The sequence below is a fragment of the Maylandia zebra genome, linkage group LG7 (genome assembly GCF_041146795.1).
Source record: "Maylandia zebra isolate NMK-2024a linkage group LG7, Mzebra_GT3a, whole genome shotgun sequence".
NCBI classification, from domain to species: domain Eukaryota; kingdom Metazoa; phylum Chordata; class Actinopteri; order Cichliformes; family Cichlidae; genus Maylandia; species Maylandia zebra.
In genome coordinates this window covers 56,122,792-56,141,842 of record NC_135173.1, presented here as the reverse complement: position 1 = coordinate 56,141,842, position 19,051 = coordinate 56,122,792, and the positions used below count along the sequence as shown (strand labels likewise).

Genomic DNA, 19,051 nt, shown 5'->3' with positions numbered 1-19,051 from the left:
TTTATCCTCCTGTAAATTCTTCTAACATGCTCGCATCAATCTTTTCCGTCATATAAATAAAAATAGACAAACAAACAAATCCCCCCGCCCCCGCGAAAGTTAATGCGGCGCATCTGAGTGGAAAGTAGACATTTTCACGCATTGTGGAGATGAGAACTGAGGACTTTTAATAAAACTGAGAGTAAAAAAAAATATCTGAAAATAAAAATGTAACACTGCTCGATGTGGTGTAGTCAAACCCATGTGTTATTGCTGCTGGTGGAGGCACTTTTGATAACAGGCCAGACTTGAACCCGTGACCTTCTGGTTCACAGTGCAGGCTCTCCAAACCATGGCCCAGGCCACTGTTTGCAACTTCTCTCTCTCTCTCTCTTTCGCTCTCCCTGCTTTGCCTTTGCAGTCTGGATTCACTCAGTTCGAGATTTCTGAGGAGCAAAACAATTGATCTTCCATCTGCACGAGCTCCCGGTTTAACAAATGAGATTCTTGTTTCACGCAGCTGATTTGGTGGCTGTCTGGGGTATTTGGAGTAATAAGTTATACAGAGGCGAGGGAGCTGAGAAACGGCTGCAGCTGATGCTGCAACTCGGCTGCAACCTACAGCTCTCCGCTCTGCGTCAGGCAAAAAAAGAGAGAAAAGAAATGAAAAAAAAGGAAAAAAAGAAGAAGTTTGACACAGACAAAGTTTCAGGAGCAGAATATGACGAAAACAACGTGTCGACCGAAATGACTGATGGGGGCTGTGCGTAAAACCATGTAGCCTGTTACATAATATCCTACTTTAAAACATTTCCTTAAATGTAAAATCACTGTATGCATAGAAATTTGAATATGTATGGCTCTACCCACTTTATTAACAGTAATCCACAGTTTGCAAATAAAGGCTACTGTCTACAGTATAGGGGAAAATAAAAAATATGCCACAATTAAGTGTAGATACTTCAAATAAAGAACAGGTGAATAAAAAGGAACCTTTTTCAGGTTGGAAATGGCTATCGAGCATGCTCCGAAGTTATAACAATTAGCTCATTATGGAGTCATTTCTGAAGACTTAATTGGATTTCCTGATAAGTCACGTGACTCTGGAAGGCGCGAAATGAAACTTCTAGGTGACAGCTGTAAAAAGCAGCGACGCAGGGTTCCCGTGCATCTCAGAAGCAAATGTGTAGTCCACTTTGTACTCAGTCTGAGAAATGTATTACTACAGAGCAACATGTTTACAAAGCACGCAAATTAAAATGCATTTCAACGGATTAACCAGGAAAAAGCTACATCTGCCATGCCACTATTAGCTTTATTACGTCTGATTAGTGCTTTTATTTTTATAAGCAGTCTACGCGAGTATTTCCGTCCACTTGAACACAGGATTTCGGGTCAGTGTTTTCTCCACGTTACTTTCTCATCCGGCCACGACACGTTCCGAGCTGTCAGCAGCAGCCTGCGTGGGTCCTCCGGTCACACAAACCCGCAGGTGCAGCGCCCCGCCGCCGCATCTCATGCCTCAATTAGCGCCGCTGCCCTCTGCACGGACTCGATTAGGCCCGTGATTTATCCGAAAGAAATATAATTATACCTCCAAATAAAATAATCAGCATTGAAGAGCGATTTCCTTAACGAGATGGAGCGGGGTAGATGTCACGGAGTAGCAGCGCCTCATTAGGGCGGTAATGAGACTTTGGGGTGATCCCGATAATTATCGAAATCTGTAAAATAAGGATCAAGTCAAATGTAACCTTAATTTGTCTGGCAATTGAGTTCATTTATTAGTATGACTATTTAGGAAGGACTCCCTCAGCCTTAATGTAAGGTGCCATTATTTTAGGCCATCTGGGTAATAGATGTAACTGCAGAGGCGACATTACAGGCCTGTTTTGTCATTCATGGCTCACACTAACATTTGTCATATGACTGACAGGGTTACCAAAAGAGCTCTTGCCTTTATTGTAGATATCAAGACACAGTCCATTTCACTGCTGCTAACAGGAATAACAGCACTGTTAATGCCATTAATCTCATTAATCTATGAGATCAACATTAAACTTTCATGTGTTTCTCCCAGTTTCAATGTGTAAACAGTGCATAAAAGGGTCAAACAACACTTAAAGAAAACACTACACTAATCTACTATAATAAACTGAAGGTTTTATAATATTATTGTGGAATTATTTTATTTTTTTCACACAGGAGAAGCGTGATCAAAATGTGGTGGCACGTTAGCAGTAAAGAAAAGAAATAATTACATCAAGAAAAGAGACTTTGAATGGATTCAGTTGGCCTCCACGGTTCCAAACAAGGCCTGACGAAAGGAATGGACATTTAAGCAAGTGAATCTCACAGTGAGAACAGAAATGCATCAGAAATCATCCTTCAAGCTTCACTGAGTCCAATATGCTTCTAGCCTCTTTGTACTCCTCTGATTCAGCCAATTCCTCTTCTGTTTCCTGAAAACACACAAACACACATATAGGTTTTGTTTTAGTGCCATCTACTATACTTCCAAAGAAGGAGTTACAACTGTCTTCACTAGACAAACAGGTTTGTTGTCTTCATATAAAAGCATTCTTGAGGAAATATTTCAAACTGTATCATAATGGTAGGAACCAAATTCATCCAGGAAGGGTTGATATGAGGTAAAACCTGACACTGAAGTGTGTTTGCATTCCTCTGGTAGTCACCACAGTGACAGCACTTCCTAATGACCTGTGATGAGCATGTGCATATGCGTATGCCTGTCTGAAGGGAAGAAAGAAGGGAGGATGAGTAACAGGGAAGGGGACAGGTTGCTAATTTCAGGTTAGCTCCCCCTGCCCAGCATTCAGCTCCCATGTGAGTGACTCACACCTCCAGCTGTCTGACTGTTGCTCTGCATTAATTTCAATGACCCTGAGACATCCATGCTGATGTTTGCCTCTCACCATATCAGCTTAAGTCCTGGAGGGTTTGGCATGCTGTGTGGCTGTATATATACTGTATATATATCTGTATATAAGTGCAAAGTGTGGTGCTTGAGCTTATTCTAATGATCAGTTCATTAAGTCTACACACATTTAAAAGAAAAAACATCTGATTCAACACTGGAATATCCAGGATACCACAATATACTTTAAATTATGTGGCCACAAGTGTCCTGGCATGAAACTGTAGCCAATTGTAGACCTTTCCCACTAGTATGTACTTGAGTCAGCTTGGCATGGCTCGACTTGGATTTTAAGGTCTACCATTAGGTGGGAGTACCTGACACCAGTTACTTTTTTTTGTACCCACTTAGCCAGGGCTCCAAGTGATCTGAGACGATCCGAAAACGTGACATCAACAGACAGCATTCCCCCAATTGGCTAGTCAGTGGCGTCACTTATTGAGTCATGAGAGTCTTCATGAAAATCAAAACCACCATTTTTGAAACCCAGCAACAAGGGAAAAGGCTGCACAAAAAACAACATCCTGGTCCCCAAGTGTGACAAAAAGCCATACACTGAGCAGCAGGTGTACAATCGCCTCGATGTCCACTTTTGTTATGGTGTTTGTGTCGCATACAAATGACATCACAGGACTTTTGGCAGCATTGCTATAAGGACCCTACACACATTAGGTGGTAATGATTGTAATGGAAAACGACCGAAACAGCGTAAAGTCAAGGCAAGCTGAGTAGGTACTAGTGGAAAAGGGCTTTTAGTGTCTGCTAGGCCTCACCCACACAGTGCTAGAGACCAATTGGCAACCCCTGGTCACAAGTGTGCATTCAAATTTGCATTCTCCGATTCACTGGTTGCTGGATGCCGGTAGGTGAAATCAGTTGCCACAAGGTACTGCACTAAAAAACTCCTTATGATTGCTTCTGTCACTAGCAGTCTGTTGCTGTCCTGCGTAATTTGAATGGAATATGCATATGTGTCTGCAAATACTTGCTAACTAACTACTAAACTGTAGTAAAAACTTGAAAAAAGAATAATGCATACTAAAAAAATGACCATTCACCTTCAAAATAAAGTCTCTGGCCCTGTGTGACTGGGGCTTAGCAACCAATTTCAGAGCGACTGCGAGCAACCTTCAGTAAACACTCACAACCAGTAAAGGAAACCTTTTTTTTCCCTAGCAAACTGTGGGTAACTGGTCTCTAGGCATTCCTGCCTGTTGTGACATGGCAGTAAATTTAACAGGAACATTATTACTACTACTACTACTACATCCTTGCTTATTTATGGTACAGCATTAAGGGAACTATGTAGCTTGTTATCACACCAGTAACCATAACCTGATGTTGTCTTTTCCATTATCGTTTTTTTTTCTGTTACATGCTGGTCTCATTGGGAAAGACAACTTTTTAAAGATCTGGCATTAAACTGAAATCCAAACACATTAAAATGGGGATCTTAGGCCTTTTCATTCTTTATTATTAATTATTTTGATTATTAATATTTTAATTATTAACTATTTTAGTGAAATGAAGCCTGACAGGAAGGATGAAGCATGATCCAGGTGTTGATCATGTCTACCAGATGTGAAAAAGGATAGGTATTCGCTAGTACTAATACCATACTATGTTTAGAAAGCAAGAGTATGAGAGTTGTGTGTCTTTCATACAATTATAATTACAAATCTGCATTTTTAATGAAGCTTTACTAAGAAACACATAATTAGTTATTAAATATTGTGATACCTACAAAAGAGAAAAAAAGATTAAAAATAAAACTTGAATGCTGGGGTTAACCATTTTTCTTGATGCTGGAATTTTAAAGTATAATAAGCTGAACATTTTTTCTTCTACCCACAAACGCATGGCATGAAATTCTTTTTCAGGGAGGCCATGAGATATTAGAAGTCCAACTGAATTAATTATCACAATAGCTTGTGTCCTGTTGTTTTATGAAAATTTAGTTCACCTCATGGTGGTACTTACTAGCAGCTGTAGCAGATCTGCGTGTGCTATGGCCAGCCGGCGGTGACAATCTGGGATCATCATTCTGGACTCCTGCAACACCTCCATCTGAAAGCACACAGAGACCGCATCAGTGCCATCACCACCTTTATTAATCCGAAAACCCCTGCCACTGCTCCTATTACCAGCTTTCATTACAGGTCTTCACAAAAGTCAACACATTACTGAACATGTATTTTCCAAGCTTTGACCATTAATTTGAACAGCTAGACAAAGTGTATTCACTGGCTGGATTGTGCTGTAGCTTTACTCCTGGCAGTGACATGCAGGGTGTCCCTCATGCACTCTGCTGTGGTTAACATCTCTCAACAAGCCGGCAGTATGAAAAATGTTATTGAGTTATTGATCGGGCCGGGAGTTGGGCAGCAGGGGACCACCTCGATCTGGCTCCACACCTGGATGAATGAGCCGAGAGCATTGTGATCAGGCGTAAAGAGGTATTACTACGCCTGCAGTGTAACTGTGTTGCAGCCTGGGGTACTTTCACAGCCGCGGCTAATGTGGAATTCCCCCAGCTGGCACCCTAAAGAGCGGAGAAGAGCTGGCTAACACTGTCAGACACAGTCACTCATGACAGATGCTTCCTCAGCTAGGCCTGTGTCGAGCTGGAAAAAGTCAAAACATGGACTCAGTTGCACATGTGTACATTACACGGCTATGCACACTAACAGTCTGCCTGCCTGATGGCGTACAAGTTCATCCAAGTGCCTAAACTGACATACCGAAAAATAGTGGACAAATTGTCAAGTTGGCTGCCATCTAGATGTGACAAGGTAAGCTAGAGTAGGCAAAAGAGTACTGAAACAGAGAAAAGTCACGGTGCCCTCCCGGTTCGGTGGAATGATCCCATCAGCACAGGATAAAGATGACACTTACAGCGTATTGATTCCATTAAAATAAAAACCTGTAATCCATCCTGCCTCAGACCTCTCATCTCCAACCATAATCCATCTGGCCTCCCAATCTCCCCATTTAACACCAACCAAGCCTGCTGCTCAGCCTGAGCTGCCACTCTATGAATGAACAAACAAAACAACACACACACTGAATTTTAATGGAAGCCGTAAACATAATCAGATGTGATATCTGTGGTTCAGTTCCTCCCCGTTTGAATCAAGTTTGGATCCGCATCAGCGAACACTGGCCCAAATAAAGGGCAGTTATATGAAAAACCACGTCCTTCCAACAATCTTGTGTAAGCTGACCATAAAATACTGTAATAGGCAAAACTCATATTTGTCTATATATGAGTAGCAGGCTCTCTTGACAAGATCTTGAAATATTTGTATTATTTACCTTTTTTTCACACTATTTCTTTATCGTTGTGATACTGGAATGAAGCAAAGACATCAAGAGAAGCTGTGAATTTAGTTTCCCCCAGGTATTAAACACACATTAAAGGCAAATTCAGAAATTCATTTAACATTTAAAGCTGATAAACCCCCTCGCTAGCCTACAAAATAAGGGCTATAAAGATCCCATAACGCAACACTCCGATTTTAAATTATTTTGCCATTTCCTTTTATTTTCTGTACACGGCGGGTAATGATTTGGTTATATATTTTGAGGCATAATTGAAATGTCTCTGTGCTTGCAACACCACATGGAATCATAAAGTTCCATTTGCTTATTTATTTAAAAAAAACAGCAAACCTGATCACCCTGATCACTTCCACATCCGCAACACACACCAGATTTCCTCGACTAGATCAAAACAGTGATGTAGTGTCATTAACTTTAACTTCAATATTATTTTGTGAAGAAGCAAATGGTAAAAAGCCAAATTTGGCAAGTAGCGCTGGTGGTGGACAACAACTGGGTTCACGGCACAGTGCTATGTGACAAAGTTGAGCTTATGTGCCAAATTTAAAAGAAAATTCTTCTTCTGGCTTTGACATTATAAGCTCTGGACACCATATCTAGAGACTGTTTTCATCAGCAGAGGATTGGTCCAGTCTAACAAAGAAGCAGACCATGGACCTTGCTGTGGTGAAAGGGTAAATGTGCACATGGAAGAGAACCAGACTTCCAGCTTCCATATCAAAAATGCTAAAAGTGATGCAGTGCTTCACAAGGACAAAACCTTTAAAACTAAACTGGTTTCTATGTTCCTTGACTATGTAGCTTGCAAAGATGACACATTAATATATTTATGTATATATCATTCTGATGTTTGGTGTTTATAAACCATCAAGTGTTTGCCATCTGATTATATACAGTGGTATAATGAAAATGTTTAGAATTATAAGATACAATATCCATTAGGGCTGTGCGATATGACCAAAATCTCATATCCCGATATAAGAATTCTATCGTCCGATAACGATATAAATCACAAAAGTGTAACATTTTCTGTAAATTCTGTGAATCTCGGGCAGCTCGACTTGCGGGAAGTGTTTCCAGCTACGTGTCATGTACCTGGAGTCGAGTGTTTTAACAGATGCATGAAGCTATACATTTTTAGACATAAGTTGTAACGGCCGCCGTTTTCTTTGTGAGTATTTATTACACGGCGCGCTGCAGGGAAAAGCCTGTTCCAACGTTTGAGTCTAAGGTTTATTTTTTAGCACCTGGCGGCTCTTTTTTAATTCTCATCCGTAAACACTCTGCATCTTTCACGTGATTCAGTTTATTTTTGAAAATTCTCAACAGGATCTTGAGCTTTATTGTGAAAGGTTTATGTGGAACATAAACAAGCGGACACACCATGGTGTTACCGTTGTTGTTGCTAACGACAACGCATAAAAACAGGCGCTTGTCCGTCCGTAGTGTGGTTATATTAAATATAAGAGAAAGAGAGAACTTTAACAAATTAATATAGCCACTACAGTGACCATCAAAACGATGAAAAAATATTGCCATGAACAGTTTATTTTGCGACACCACGAAACAAACGATAGCGTAAAATGAAACGATAGACGTTTTTATATTGTCATTCGATATATATCGTTATATCGAACAGCCCTAATATCCATACATGTCTGTGTCATACATAAGTAAAGCAAAAAAAGCTCAAAAACTGCCCACACGACTGTCCATTTTGCTAGCTAACGTTAATATTATTATATTATTTGAATTGAATATTTTAAAAGACATAAGAAACATGTTGGAGTGAGAAAATTCCACAACCTGTGTACAGACAAATGATGGAGGGATGAAGGCGCAGTGAGAATGGAGAGCAGGATATGGGCCAGTGATCTGTTAGGGACACTAAATTACCAGCATGTGTCAGTAATTATCAAACTCTTTTAAAGTAACATGATATAATTACATCTGAATCAAGCAAATTACAAAATCACTAATGATTCTCCTCTCAAAACCTAATTCTTCATTATCACTGTGGACTGACCTCATTATATGAACGAAGGGCTACTCGAATTATCAAGACAATTCACTCCCTAACTATGCGAGAGCAACAACCCTCCCTCACTTTACTGGCTGAGATCAACAGAAGGAACAGGTGGTGATAAATGGATAATTCAAAGGCTTTCAAATTAAGACACATAATTGCTGTACAGCATCAAAGAAGCAAAATGTACCTGTTTCTTGATGACATAATCATCTGCCGCCTCTGTTTTCAGGCGCTCGATCTTCTCTTCCTGCTGCTTCGCTTCAGTTATGTACGCAATCTCCTCCTTGGCCAGCCTGCACAGAAACAAGAAGACGGAAAAGACACGGTTAAAGGCAGCCATACAGTGTTGTTCCATCAAACATAAAACGTAAACGCACAGCCTCTCAGACGGATAATATAGGCTGAACCAAGAAAAGGAGACTGTGATGGTCACTTTTTACAGACAGGGCCATCTATCCTCATTCTCCCCAGCACTCTTGTGACTGAGGAGGACACAGTGAGATCATCTCCCACAGGATGGCAAGAAACACACCTCAATAACACGCAGCAAACACATCACTTCTCCTCACTGCTCTGAAGTGGAGATCAGCCTTAAATAATGCTTTGAAATTCAACTTATCATTTACACAGCGCTCTAACAGTGGCTAAAATAGGATGCATTTACATGAAAGACATTTTATTTCTGGAAAGGAGCAACACTTCACACTAAATTTAAACCGGATAACAGTTTTTTTCTTTAATAACTGGCAGTAGCAGATCTAAGCCTGAAAATAATGTGGATGAGAACTATGGTGTTTATATGAGTATATGAGGTTTTATTATTTTTATTCACTTGTTAAAACGGAGTTTATTAAACTCTTTAAAATTGAGATTAAACAGCACAACACTGTCATTCATCTGCAGTCAGATTTGTTTTGTTTTTGGTTTCTTTACAACCATCGGAGAAACATCGGGCTTTTTAGCCTGTACACCAGTGTTAGTGAGCTGCCAGCAATATATTTTAATGTGATATATTTGATTGTTTTTTGTTAACTTTTATAGAAAAAAAACTTTAGGGGGCAGTTGATGTCCACGGTCTGGCCTGCTCTAAAACGGAAGAATATATCAATTGTATAACATGCATTTCATTTTGTATCCTCTTATTGTTTTTGCAGCACTTAAACCTTGAACTTATGCATCTTGCAGTCAACAGTATTCACTAATTATATTATTTAACTTCATATATTACAATATATGAATGCGTCACTAGTGAGTGAGATCTGATTCTTATTTAACGATAGTACACAGAATGCAACATCATAAACTTACATACAGGATAACACTGATACAAATGTTAAACTAAACTGAATTTAGATTTAAAATAATAATAATAATAATAATACTAAATGATTCAATTAAATTTTCTGCCATAATGGCCAAAGAAGGGATTCAAAAGCCCAAGTTCACATTTGTCTTGTGCACTGAAAATAAAGAAATTAATATATATACACACTTCTCAGTCACAGAGCAAAAATCGCAAATCGTCATTTTTGAGAAGGCTGACCAACAAACACAGAATTTTCTTTGTAATCATCAAATATTTTGTTCATCTCTAATCTATATACGCACATAAATGTAGCTCTGTCTGGAAACTTCCAGCATTCTGCATGGAATAAATGGAAAAGCTGTGAGGGTTCAATGCCGGGAGGGTTTATTTTCAATGTGAAGAAAAAGCAATACAGCTTACATGAGAGCAACAAGTCAGTCAACTTCCTTTGCATATCTAATAGCAATAAATGATTTCGCCTAATCTACCTAGTGATGATATATGAACGCATGAAACTGCATTACTTCATTACATTTGGCTGGTTCTTTTTAAAATGATTTAACTCTCTCCTTTACATACATAGGGAAAATGGGTAATAGAAACGGAAAGCTAACTAAAGAATTTTAAAAATTCTAAAATTGAGTAATCCCAGTGGATTTCCAATCTTCTAACAAAGGCTTTGGAAAATCGAGCCTGTGGCAGACGAATTTGGACAATTACAGATCTTTTTGTGTTTTGATTTTTACTGCAGAGAGGAAAGCCTCTGAAAACACATTTAGATTTCATTCTTTATTTAAAAATATTAATAGTAGGTCTCTGCCCTGAATTCATCTAAAGATCATATTACATCATACATATTACTTTTATCAATACACTTTTGAAATGTGCAAAGTAGGACATTATATCATGTCACTCATGTCTTTTGTGTTAGCATGTCACAGAAAAACACACAGAAATCAGCGTAACCTGCATACTGCCATCCAGCTCACATCCTATCAACATGATTATCTGGCTCCTTTATCCACCTTTATTGTCTTCGACACACACACACACACACACACACACACACACACACACACACACACACACACACACACACTCCCAGAAGCTACTAGTTCTTTTTTAGACATTAATTGATCATCAATTCAATCCCTAATTTAGACCAAGTCAGGTGGTAAATGGGCCTCTTTTTCTTGATTATTAGTGAAAATAGGCTTGAGTACATTGATAAATTCTGATTATTTATCAATTACGGCCCAAATGGAACTAAATCTCTTAAATAGATTCCGACCCTGATTGGCATAATGGAGTTTGAAAATATAGCTATTGATAATGATTTCCAACTAACAGTCTTTTTCCGGCTGCGCCTGCTGGAGGGACTGACAACACAAATTTCATTTTTCATGAAATCAGCTGTGTGTGTGTAAGTGAGTAATCCTTCATTAGTCAGTCACATTACTGGAGACCCTTCCCTACGCGTTGCACTGCTCTTTGCCTAGCCAAGGAAGCCAATAGCACTCTGTCATATTTTACATCAATTACCACTCATTCTAATACGGTTCCATCAGGAAGCTTTTAAACAGGCACCGTATGCAATAGCAGATCCTGTCTTTCACTCTCATGCTTAATGTAGAATGAGTTATGTCACCTGTTAAGAGTCAAAGAAGGTGGCAAAGAGAGAAGAAACGATGGAGGTAGGAAGGCTGAAATAATTTGAATAAAACTGAAGGACAGTCTAATAACAAAATGTCCATTCCTCCCCTTTCCAGTCCTGATGTTAATTTCTTATTTCTCCCAGACTTGGAGCGCTGTGCGAATAAGGGGTGGGGTCGTGGCTGGTTTTAAATAGACCTGCCACCTCAGGCTTAATGGAAAAGGCAGCTCTCTGGAAAATAGAAAAAAAAAAAAGGAATTAGAAGCCAGCCGACACACACATTCGGTCGCCTGCTCTAGCACTGTATTTTTGAGCTGCGATGTAGTCTGCGCTGGGACCGGAATGACAAAGGCAAATTACTGTTGTCATTTTATTAAGGGCATCCGCCTCGCTAGGGCAGAAAGGCACTGACTGGAATGTGCAGAAGCCACTGGAAATAAGCCTGGCTAAAAGAGCAGGCAGGTTTCCTCTAAAGTCGTACATATAAATGTATGTGTGTGTGTGTGTGTGTGTGTGTGTGTGTGTGTGTGTGTGTGTGTGTGTGTATACTTGAGAGTGTGAGTGTGAGAGAGAGAGAGAGAGAGAGAGAGAGAGAGAGAGAGAGAGGGTAGAGGAAGTGAAAAAGCTGGGAACAGAGGCAAAAAGGAGACTATAAGAGAAGGACACAACACAGAGCAATGACACTCTACACTTAAACAGTTTGATAAAAGGTTCATGTCAACGTACAGCTGTTGGCCTTGAGGGAGTAAGATTTTAAATCTTATCTTTTGTTCAAATAATATACTCAACTTAAAAACCTCAGAAGAGAAAGCAGGGATGATACTGGCTAATAAAATACTGCACCCTTGAATTGTTGTTTTTCCTATACTGACCACTCCTGGACACTCTGTGACATTATCCTCTCTGGGATGTCCAGCCTCCATCATTACCACCGGGGAGCCTGTTGGTAATCTGACCCTCATCAAAGTGCAATCGATAGCGTATTACACAAACAGCACTGACAGGAGGGAATTAGAGGTCTGCCTGATTGACGATAGGTACACTCAAACCATCCCACAGACAACTGAGCCCATTATCTCAAGAATCCTCATAATGTCTACAACATTTTCTATTCCAGCATGGTAAATTTGGCCGTTGTACAAATGTGGAGCCAAGCTCGAAGTAGATGCCAACTCTTTTAGTAGGACAGCTTAGACTAGTTAATGAGTTTGCAGGTCCTACATCAAAAGGCCCATATCAATCTATCTAGAAGTGAAGCGAACACTAAACCATTATAGATGAGCAGTGTTTGCCTACAGACAGGATTTACAGTTTGGAAAAGAGAAAGAATAAAGATGGAATATGTTCATTAGAAAATTTGGAAAACTAGGCAAACAATGAAGAAACAAATGGGACGAAACAGCTACTGTACACCCAGTTGTACCGTTAAAGTTAAAAAGCAATACAAGATGTCTGAACTTGCCAGGAGTTTGTGCAACTAGCCAACTTGATGTTAAACATTGATGCCGTTGTTAACTGCCGCCAGAAATACAAGTCGGTTAAACCTATTATAGTTATTTTAATAATGTAAAACTGCAATTACTGGTTCATGAAGCTCCTAAAATACACAAAATGTTTGTTTTGCCATTATTTAACTTTGTCCATTTAAGATATTCTGTGCTTTTAAATTATTTTTTTCAGTTTTTATACTACCGTAATTGTCGGGCTATAAGCTGCTACTTTTTGCACAAGCTTTGAACCCTGCGGCTTTTAGTCAGGTGCAGCTTTTCCATGGATTGTCCATGATTTTTGTGATATCGTAAGACGATTTGTTTTGTTTGTTCCGCTGTTGTACGGCACTACGTTGCCTGGCGGAAGGGCATGTGATCAGACACACAGTATCGGGGTTCAAGAGTGGTATGTTGGTCACATGTCCATCTGCCAGGCAACATAGTGCCGTACAAGTAGCGCAAAAAACAAACTTCAAAGTAGCGCTACGCGTACAGCGGGAGGTGTGGATGACTAGCGGCGATAAACTTGCGAAAAGCAAGTTATGCTCAACTCCACCAGTGGAATCTGACAGCGTGGAAAAGTGTGAAAACATCCATGATCACCAACGGATTTCGAAGGGCTGGACTGCTGCATGATGGAGAGGAGGACACCACCACGGCCCTTCTGAGGGTGTTCGACTCTGACACTGACAACGAGGATTTCTTTGGTTTTGAAAGTGACAACGAAGGAAAGGAGCTGAGAGTGGATGACGAAGCCATCCTGAGCCTGTTCGTATCCGACACTGGAGAAGAGGACTTTGGTGGTTTTAGTGCGCAGGAAGATGGTGGTGAATGACTGACTTTTCTTCTTGTTAAAGCCGTGTCACTGCACCTGAGCCTAAAAGGTAGTCCGAATCTATTTTTCTGGTGTGCTGTAGGTTATTGTTATGTAGGGCTGCTCGATTATGGCAAAAATGATAATCACGATTATTTTCACTGAAATTGAGATCACGATTATTTGACGATATTTATTTAACCCTTTAAGACCTACTATAGAACCAAGTCCACCAGAGCTTATATTATTTTTTTACATGTTGTAGTGCCATTTGTGGGAGCATTTCAAGTTGCTATACATCAATACAACTGTTATAGCCCATATTTTAATAATATGTATGCATTAAGTCCATAGTAATTACATAAATTGCAAAAAAGTGCAATAAACTACAAAAAAAATTGAAAATTGCTTTTGTTTTGTTTACATATATTTCTACTTGGAGAAATTTAAGAGGTTTATCCCTCAAAACTTTAAATACAATAAAGTTGCAAAAAATAGTTTCCCACCACAGGAAATTTATTTTGAGTGTCTTCATAGTTTTATTTTGGAGATACAGCAATTTTTATATACTGCAGGAAAAACAAAAAACAATCCTATGATGCAAATTTGCAAAGAAAACAGCATGTGCATCATTTCACTGTGGGAAGTGTTACGAACAGCTGATAGGAACGGCAAAACGTGTTTCTGGAATATTATGTTTTTGTTCCTGCAAGCGCTTTTTATGCAATTTTTGCAAAGCTATATGTGGAACGAAACCGTGACCGAGGACAAGCTGATGGCATAAGATGTAAGTACAACTCCTCCGGTTTCATATGCAAAACAAATTATTGCGCTACGGTTCAGGTTCTACAGGGATTTAAAAATAGTTACGCAAAACGGAGCGTGCTGCTCTGACCGGCTTTAAAGGGTTAACAATGACTTTAAAAAAATAATATAAAATAGTGTGCAACACCACTGAAGTTTTTTTTTTTTAAACTCTCTTTTCAACCAACGGCAGTCACTCTCCAAATAACTTCTGCTTAGCTTTCCGAGCTTCCCTCGGGTCCTCTTAATCAGCGGTCTCCAACCTTTTTTGCGCCACGGACCGGTTTATGCCCGACAATATTTTCACGGACCGGCCTTTAAGGTGTCGCGGATAAATGAGGGAGGGGCTAATAATCGGCTCAGTCATTTTTAATGATCGTTGAAAGCCCAGATCGTAATCGTGATTAAAATTCGATTAATTGAGTAGCCCTATTGTTATGTACTACATTTGTTACTCATTTATGAAGCACAGTACATGTTTCGTACTTGTAATTACTGCTACTTGTACATATACTTAAAAAGTTATGCAAATATGTACCCATAACTTGTTTTTCAAAATATTAATAAAAGGGGTGTGTCTCCAAACAGCCATCTCTTTCCTGACAATTCGCTTTGTGCATATTCTCGTACATATGGTAAGTCAACATTGAAACACCTGCGGCTTTTAGTCAGGTGCGGCTAATGTATGTACAAAACAGGATTTTCCCCTGATTTTAGCTTGTGCGGCTAATATTCAGGTGCGATTTGTAGTCCGGGAAATACGGTAGTTAACTAGCCTAATTTTTTTCTGTCATTTAAACAACTCAAATCACAAACCAGAAACATCCCTAAGTTCTTTTTTTATGAATACTATTTCAAATTTTCCTGAAAATGCTTGATCTCCAATTTAATTGCATTTGAAAGGTGAGTCTATTATCTAGCCTGTCCTCACTGATTGTCATACATTAGAAGACATTAGATATTCATCAGCCGTTTGCAACATAATTTAACAGCATAACAAACATCTCTCTACACCAAGCCCAAACAGAAACTCTACATTAAAGCCACAAGGGCTAAGTTTATTGCAGGGCGTGTAATACAGGATATCTGTTTAAGGAAGGTGTAACTGTGAACTGGAATATGTCCTGGTTGCACTGCACACAGAACAGTTTAGTGGTGCTCACATCTATTTTAAAGAAAAACGTTTAATCTAATTGTAAAGAACTTTTCTCTTGTAAGGTTTCTTTTCTTTAGGAGTGAAAGAAGCCTTCTATGTCAACTGCGAACGACCATCTTTGAACAGAGGTGGTGGCTTATGACACCAACTGTCTGCCATCTATAATCCAGTTCTGAGATCCCTTCCCAGATGCCTTAACGCCCACTCACATCCTGGGCCATCTGACCTCAGTAAATTACATGATAGGGTGATTGCAACCTAGGGCTGTGCGATATGACCAAAATCTCATATCCCGATATAAGACATCTATCATCCCGATAACGATATAAATCACAAAAAATTAAAGTTTTCTGTAAATTCTGTGAATCTCGGGCAGCTCGACTTGCATGAAGTGTTTTCAGCTGGGCGTCGTGTACCTGGAGTTATGACTTTTAGCCGATCCATGAAGCGATACATTTTTAGACATAAGTTGTAAAGGCCGCCGTTTTCTTTGTGAATATTTATTACACGGCGTGCTGCGGGGAAAAGCCTGTTCTAACGTTTGAGTCTAAGGTTTATTTTTTAGCACCTAACGCCTCTTTTTTGCTTCTCATCCGTAAACACTGCATACTCTTTCACAGGATTTAGTTTATTTTGAAAAGTCTCAACAGGATCTTGAGCTTTATTGTGAAAGGTTAATATGCAAAACAAACAAGCGGACGGCGGAACCACGCCATTGTTCTACTGTCGTGGTTGCTAATGGAAATGCGTAAAAACAGTCGCTTGTCCATCCGTAGTGTGGTCATATTAAATATAAGAGAAAAAGAGAACTTTAACAAATTAATATAACCACTACAGTGACCATCAAAACGATGAAAAAAATATTGCCGTAAACATTATATTTTGCCACACTACGAAACAAACGATAGTGTAAAATGAAACGATAGACGTTTTTATATCGTCACCCGATATATATCGTTATATCGAACAGCCCTATTGTGACCTACACCCGTCTTCACACCTTCGCTCGTGTGATTAGGCAGAGGATCATTAGGGGATCCATTGTCCCTCTTGGGGGGGGAGAGACACTCTCACAGGGCTTAAACCTGGGACTCTCCACAATTTGACCCTAGAACTGAAGAAGCTTCTCGGATAAGAGGTGAAACGTCTTCAAGCAACTTAAAGAAGTCCAGACGCCTTTCTTTCCAAGCTCCTTAGACTACGATGACCTGGATGACTGAGAACATCCACAGACAAACACAGTGCACAAATCACATGACTTCACTGTCAGTACCACTGCCCTCCAGTGTACTGTGTGATCGTGAAGAACTAAGCAAACAACTTACTTACATGTTTTATGAATTTAAAAAAAATAATCATTTAAATGATGCTTGATGCGGATTAGGGGTCAGGGTTAGGTAGGTACAAACTTTATTTACAACATCAAACCAGGTTTTAACTTCTTAAACTCCATCAGGCAACCAGCTACAGTTAGGTTTAGAGTTACATTTAAGGCCTAGTCACACATGGCCTTGGGTCAGTTGGCAACTGCTTGAGAATCACCAGTCGCTAGGGAAAAATGTGTACTCTCCTGGCAGGTTGTGGTTACTGGCAGTCACTGTGAAAAAGACTGCCAAAGCCTCAGTCACACTGGGCTGGAGACCGGTCAGTTATGCCCTGTTAGCCACCACCTGCTGGGAAAAATGTGTATTCCCCGGCAGGCTGGTGAGTGGTTGCATGAGGCTGCCTGCAATCACTGAAACTGGTCGCAAGAAAAGCTACAAGGTCCTGTGGCAACTGCTAAAAGATGACTCTGGTTACTCATAGATTGAATGGAAGATCCTAACTTGCCAACGTCTTCCATGCAAAGTATAGTGCAAACTATGGGCAACCACAGCAAGATGCTTGCAACCAAAGCAATCACAACAAGGTTTTCAATGTAGCACCCTCTTAGCGACCAATTTCACCCACCAACAGCCAGTAATCACCAGGAACACTCACTGAAAGGTTTGCAAATACATATTTTTCCAGAGTGATCAAAGGTTGCCAGCTGGCTACCAACTAGTCCCTATGCCAGTAGGATTTAACTCCTTCCAGTTGTTCTCCATTTGTGTAGCTTATAACTTTCACATAGCAACTTACAGTAGGAATTGTACCGACTCAACCTAAATTACCCAACACTCTGGGTACAAACTGCGTATGAATAAAAATCCACAACCTGAAAAAACGGTTTCTTGAACCAGCCCCCCCACCAAAAAAATGTTTAACAACAGTTTTTATTAAACCAGTTATGATCATCTACCAATTTAAGGAAGCCTGGAGTCCAAAGTACATATGCAGCAGTACTTTAGTGCAGTGAAGGTGCACTGGCCTGTATTATTCATTAACTAGTTGTCATTTTTTTTACTCCTCATTATAATATGTACGTGTCAAGACTGTGTTGTCATCCCTGCCTGCCTGTAACAATTCTGACCCCAAAATGGGATGCAAGTATTTGCAAAATCTCACCCCAAGTCCATCTCACCTTAACATGGTACCAATGCGGAGCTACGTAGCTTACTCAGCAGGTGCTTCCCACACCCGCAGAGTTTAATGATAATAATAATATAACGGTGCTTCTACGTTGGGCTGTTTCATGCAGCAGCTCCAATTAGCAAAGATGAGGGAGTTTCCACTGAAATTTTTTTTATAATGACAATTAAAATTAATGTTATGTTGCGATAACTTAAGTTTACGAACTTGAGTTCGAGTGACCCAGTTGATATCAGCACGTGGAAGTTTTAAAATGCAGCCAGAAAATGGACACTTTATTTGATCAGCAGTGTGTTAGCTACCTAGCTAACATTAGGGATCAGTCGACCACCACTTTGAATTGAGCTGAATTACACACACTACAATTATGATACAGCGCTATGGTTGAACAAACAGTGAACTCTAACCCCCACATTATAACTATTAGCTACTCAGGGTTAAGCGACGGTAAGAAATAGCCGCTTTGAACAGAATACACTTTCTTGTCATTCAAGCCGCTAGCTATAGGCCGCGCCCCAACACCGCACTAAAGTTAAAATGTGGTTGGTAACACATTTCGACCTGCGGCGTAGGTTTTCGCCTGGCCGCCCGGCTAACTTAGTTAGCTCAAAAACGCCGACCTCACGTTAGCATCTATAAGTAGCTTGCATAACAAACGAAATACTAGTTAAGTTAAACGAAGAGCCAGCCTTACCGTTTAACAATACCAGTTTTAATCTTAATCTGCCGTGTTCTTGGATCTGCCATGGCTGTAGATGCAATGTATTACTGGGAAGTAACGTGTTGTCGCTAGCTTACTGTGTTAACGGTGTGCAGGTGGAAGTGGAAGGAAGGATGATGAGCTGCTGGCAGATAAATCGATCGTTAGAGAAGCTCATTGTCGAGTTTTCTGGTCTGAATGACAGATCTGGTAGGTAATACAGTTTCGTGAGTGTGTTTCTCTGGTTCTTGTGCATGCTTTTGCTATTTTTCTTCAAATTACACCTCGATAAACCGAAATCATAAAATGACGAAAATAAATAAATACT

The 19,051-nt window shown here is 39.8% G+C and overlaps 1 protein-coding gene and 1 long non-coding RNA gene across 2 annotated transcripts in view; one reads left to right on the top strand and one right to left on the bottom strand.

Annotated features, from left to right (window-relative positions):
• Positions 1-1,917: 1,917 nt before the first annotated feature.
• On the bottom strand, positions 1,918-18,877 carry tbca (tubulin cofactor a). The gene is made up of 4 exons (XM_004566858.6): positions 18,718-18,877; positions 8,476-8,581; positions 4,898-4,984; positions 1,918-2,441 (listed from the first exon to the last, which is right to left on the bottom strand). The coding sequence occupies exons 1-4, from the start codon at positions 18,768-18,770 to the stop codon at positions 2,361-2,363; spliced, it is 327 nt and encodes a 108-aa protein (XP_004566915.1). The 5' UTR covers positions 18,771-18,877; the 3' UTR covers positions 1,918-2,360.
• The window catches only part of LOC143419547 (uncharacterized), a 43,106-nt gene continuing 42,851 nt past the window's right edge, over positions 18,797-19,051 (top strand). The window contains exon 1 of the long non-coding RNA XR_013099550.1: positions 18,797-18,937. This is a non-coding gene — a long non-coding RNA (uncharacterized LOC143419547). The remainder of the gene's footprint in view (positions 18,938-19,051) is intronic.